We start from the raw sequence: 4,889 nt of genomic DNA on the forward strand, positions 1-4,889 counted from the left end.
CCAACTGTTCTGCAAGACTGTGTTCAATCAGAGTCGCCGAAGAACCCTCGTCAAGAAAAGCGAACACTTTGATGGACTAAGATGCCCCGTGCAGGATAACAGGAATAATTCGGAACAATATCGATTGCCCACAGTGGTGGTGGGTGTGATTTTCGGGAGACTGATTCATACTCGTTGTTACAGATGAGGAAATGGTAGAACGAGTTGTGTGGAGTAGCGAATGGTGGCGGAGCTCACAACCATTGACACCGCAACGATTGTTGTTCCTACATGTTCTACAACTTTGCTGACGGAATCCACCACAGTCGTCATGAACTCACTGAAAATTTGCAGTGTTGCCACTGGGTGATTTTGCAGATGTTGAGCCCACTGCAATTTTACACCAGCCGGGAGTTTCTTCACCAGCTCTTGCAAGAGGATCGGGTTGGAAAGGTGTGATTGCTGTCCGGCTACGATGAGATGCTGAGTTAGGTTCCTTACCGCCATTCCGAACTCAATCAATGTCTCTAACTTCTCCGGCTTCGGAGATGGAGTTTCACGCACGGTTTTGATTAGCTTGCCAATTATTATCTCAGGACGACCGTAGAGGGTTTGTAGTGTTCGCATTACGTCCGGAACCGATTCTGGTGACAACAGATAATATCTCACCGATTTAAGTGCGGCTCCTTTCAAACACCGCTGAAGTCGAGAAAGATTTTCGGCGTTGTTGAAGCCACAAGCAGATGTTGTGTTTTTGAAGCTGCTCATGAACATCGGCCACTCTTCGGAGTTGCCGGAAAATTCTGGCAAGTCCCTAGGCATTACTTGTCGGGCGACAAGCTGTTCTGACGACGGACCCAGTGGTCTAATCACGGAAGAATTACCAGCAGGAACTTGATACTGTAGGGGGCAGGCGGTGGTGGCGCAAATTGATCTCGCTGCTGCTGTTGATGTGGAGGAACACTCGGTAATGAGGGCGCGAATTGGTCTCGCTGCTGCTCGTTGTTGAGTTGACTTTTCGGCTCTTCGCCCGCAGGATTATTTTCCACTTGTTGTTTGGGCCAGAACTGTTTAGGCTGCTGCCCTCTCTTCCGTTCACCTAAGTTTTTCGGAGGTACTTTAGGAACAGCTCCTTTCGCTACGTCTACAGGACGAGAGGAAATAGGTGTAAACTGATGTTGTAACTGGAGCTGACAAAACTGTAGCTGTTCTTGTAATTCCAGAATTGCTGCAAAGTTGGCTGCTGAATCTCCTGGCAATCTTTCAGCTTTTGTTGCAGCAAACAAAAGGCATCGTTTTTAGTTTCGACTGGTGGAACTCTATTCGCACCTTGGATCCCTCCCTCATTCATGCTATCAACCTTCGGAACTGAACTGTTTTGCTGTACGTTTAGTGGTACCGCTAATGAATCGCGTGGTACATCTGAAGATAGTTGTCCTGCTGCTTGGTCCTTCACCCAGTCAGTAACTTGCTTCCGAGACTCAATTTCATCGACCCGACTTCGAACACTTTTATTCTCGACCTCTTCGAACAGTGAATTCTCCATCAATTGGTACTTCGCATCGACGTATTTCCTCTCCAGCTCTAATTGTTTCCTATCAAGCTCTCGTTTTTCCTCCAGGCGCTCCATGCCCAGATCCAAGCGAGCTTTCCGGGACGCTGACGAGGCGTTGGAAACTGTTTTTGCTGGTGGTGGGATACATTTGAGGCAGTACCACTTCTGTTGCTGCACGGAATCATCCACTCCGACACACGAGTAGTGCCACCAACTCTCACATTTGTCGCAGCCGACAAGGTTATTGGCGGAGTCAGGCCTCTGGCAAGCAGGGCAACTGTAGGTGATGCTATTATCCGTGGTTAGGATGCTCTCACCTTGAACATTCATTGTGAATTTCTTAAAGTTTTGTTCGGGAACGGATGGAATAACGCACGATTCTCGTTAGCGTAGTGCTTTAAACTACAAAACATATTTATTTTAGGAATTTACGTAATCTAAAGATATATATAAAAAAAAGAAATCCTTAAAAATTCAATGCTTTTTGTTTCCTTGTTCCAGAACAAATTAGTTTTAGGTTAAGCAATGGCGAATGTGATTGTGTATGAACACTAGAAAATATAATATTTTTTACGTTAAATTTAGAAATATAATCATTATTTCTATATGATGTACTGCTCACCTCGTATTTTTAATATAAACAAATCAATCAGTGAAAATTTCCAATTAATAGAACCTATCTTCCTCTAGTTTAAGTAATCGTTTTTCTATTGTTTAATTCAACAATTGTGACAGTTCTAAGAACCTGGCACTTCGGTTCTGTTTGGTTGGTATTGGATGTGTAATCGGAAGCGTTGCCAGTAGCAACAGCATCAGCTAGTGGGTGAAAATGGTTCTCTCAACAACGAGCGATAGGAACGAGGTGGAGAGGCACGCAACTTACAAGATGAATCGATTAGGTGAAAGACGACTTGCAACGTGTGACTAACGAGCAACGGTCATGGACCGAAGAGATATTTTCATTCGTTTTATGGATAAAAAGCAAATACTCTTTGTTAGTTTCGTTCATTTTTTAAAATTGTATATATTGTTCAGGGATGTTATATTCAATACAATCTTAGCGGCTAGTTTTAGGATTCTTACGATGTAGATTTATGCGATGAACGAAACTTTACACCCCAGTAGGAACCCTCTTTCTTCCCAGGCTTATTCAGCCTGGGAGAACGGCACCCACCGATCTCCACAACACAAATTCACTTCTAGTTCTTTTGCTTTTTGTTTAGTTAGTTCTATTTGTCACTCGCGCACCTGAAACTCCCGTCTTCTTAACTCACGTGGGAGGAATCGTAATGGTTTGTCTCTTGTTAAATTTACCTTTACTCAGTAATAATAGTCTTTTTCGTCTCGGTTAGTACACTTGTATATGCTATATTTCACTTTCAACGCGATGTAAAGCCACCTTACTGCTTATGGGCCAATTCGACTTGCGCTTCGGCAACGGATTTCATATTTTCCTGAACAGTGGTTAAATTATTTTTCCACGAGTGCAACAAATCACGCAACTGCTGCCACTGAGGTCGGCCAAAGGTTCGGTGCATCGTACTCGAGATATGCACCGTGCGGGCCTTCTGATCCATCCTAGCGCGAACCAGTTTCGTCTTGAGGACTTCAATGATAAAGGGCTCCACTTCGTTCTCCTCAATCTGCAGCTCATCCTGCAGCTGTTGGAAAGTCATCTCCGGGTTACTTTCGGCCAGCTGCATGAACGACAACAGACGCATCTTTTTGATGTTCTGTTCGTGGTTGAGACCTGCGAGTGGACAATAAATTTAATATCTAAACAGTGAAGTGAACATTACAACCGATTGTTATTACCCTGAGACGTGACAAATTCTTTATGATTCTGGTAAAATTGCAGATAGCTGGGAAGCTTCTCGGACACGAACACTGAGAGCAGGTCATGAATTAACTCTCCCTCGAGGAATCGAACAGGCTTCAATGATAGCAAAGGATCCAGCAAGAAAGTATTTGGATCGGCCAATGCTGTTACGATACATTTCATGGCATCCTCCCGAGCGTAGGAAGCATTCTCTGCGGTGTACGTTCCCAGCAGCTCAATCATCACTTTTGATGCCAATTCACTGTTACTATCCTTGAGGACATCATGCAAAAGTCGATACAATTTCTGCATTTGCTCATTCGAAGGAGGACACTGAGCGAATTGAGTTTTCAGCTGGTCCACACCGGAAAATACTTCTTTCACCTGATCCGCCTGTTTGGCCACCTGTACCAGGTGGTAGTAGACGTGGTATCGCAAAGGGGAAGTCGATTCCAGGTTGCTGAACAAGCGCCAAAGCCTAAAATATGAAACGTAGCAATTCACCGTAAAATCATCCAACTAATGATCGACTTACGATTGCAGGCACACTCGGGCCAAGGTTTGCTCCGGAGCTTTGGTCATTTTCTCGCAGAAAGCCAGAATAAGATTTTCGCCACGTTCCAGCGGGATGGACACAATGATAGACACGACACTGTTCAGGACGGCATCGATTTCCTCCACCGTATGCTGGGAATCCTTGAAGCACACATCGCACACCCCGATGATCTTGTGCAGATCATCTTCGATGCCTTTGGAGGACTTTTCCTCACTTATCTCCGCACCAAGTTTTTTGAAAAACTTTCGCAGTTCTTGTGCCTAGAAGTAATAATAAGAACATTAAGAAATAACCTCAAAAGTTGATACAAATCGTAAACAAAATTATTCCGGTGAGCGGTGTTGCATATATATAATACGTTGCGAGAATTTATCCACCAACCTGATCCTCAATCTCGGCATCGATAAAAATGGCTGGACCTTGCATTTTGCAGCAGGTTTCTCGGAATATTCGCTAGCACTATGAACCGAAACACGTCGCGAAAATTGAAAGCAACTAGCTGGAAAAGACCGAATTTGACGTTTCACCAAGGCAGCTGCTTGCTGTCCGAGCGACAGATTGTATCACCAATACATATAAGTGATGTACCAAACGAGATGATAAAGTAGATTGCGAGGGATAGCCCGTATGGAAGTGCACAACAAAAGTTTATGAACATGTTTGCAATACACAGAAATATTTTTTATCGCATGAGTAGTATGATTAGGGAAACTTTGAGTATCCTTCAGGTTGGTTTAGAGTCCCCGTGAACGTGAACATGAACAGGTGGAGGAATAGTATGATCATTTCGCAGTGAAATACACAACTAAAAAAATCGTATAGAACAGGTTCCAAGTCTAAATAATTTTTCAAGAACTTCTTTCAAATAGTTCGGAATGTTCTTATGTTCGATGTTGTATTTGCTTCAGTTGGCAGTGTGTTGTATAAACGACAGCCTTTATAAAAAAAAAGAGTTTTGGGTACAGGACCTCCGGAAGTTC

General features: G+C 43.6%; 1 protein-coding gene across 1 annotated transcript; it reads right to left on the bottom strand.

The window, feature by feature from the left end:
• Window positions 1-2,523: 2,523 nt before the first annotated feature.
• LOC129767327 (eukaryotic translation initiation factor 3 subunit M) lies at window positions 2,524-4,449 on the bottom strand. Its single transcript, XM_055768064.1, has 4 exons — window positions 4,291-4,449; window positions 3,889-4,169; window positions 3,350-3,831; window positions 2,524-3,284 (listed from the first exon to the last, which is right to left on the bottom strand). The coding sequence occupies exons 1-4, from the start codon at window positions 4,333-4,335 to the stop codon at window positions 2,935-2,937; spliced, it is 1,158 nt and encodes a 385-aa protein (XP_055624039.1). The 5' UTR covers window positions 4,336-4,449; the 3' UTR covers window positions 2,524-2,934.
• Between the last annotated feature and the right edge of the window lie 440 nt (window positions 4,450-4,889).

This window comes from Toxorhynchites rutilus, chromosome 2 (assembly GCF_029784135.1).
Source record: "Toxorhynchites rutilus septentrionalis strain SRP chromosome 2, ASM2978413v1, whole genome shotgun sequence".
NCBI classification, from domain to species: domain Eukaryota; kingdom Metazoa; phylum Arthropoda; class Insecta; order Diptera; family Culicidae; genus Toxorhynchites; species Toxorhynchites rutilus.

Bases quoted from the DNA above. Each gene is read 5' to 3' on its own strand.
- LOC129767327 (XM_055768064.1), bottom strand. From the start codon at position 4,335: ATGCAAGGTCCAGCCATTTTTATCGATGCCGAGATTGAGGATCAG. The intron at 3,832-3,888 runs GTAAGTCGATCA...TTCATATTTTAG, and splicing joins GCCCGAGTGTGCCTGCAATC to GCTTTGGCGCTTGTTCAGCA. The intron at 3,285-3,349 runs GTAATAACAATC...GTCCACTCGCAG, and splicing joins AGAATTTGTCACGTCTCAGG to GTCTCAACCACGAACAGAAC.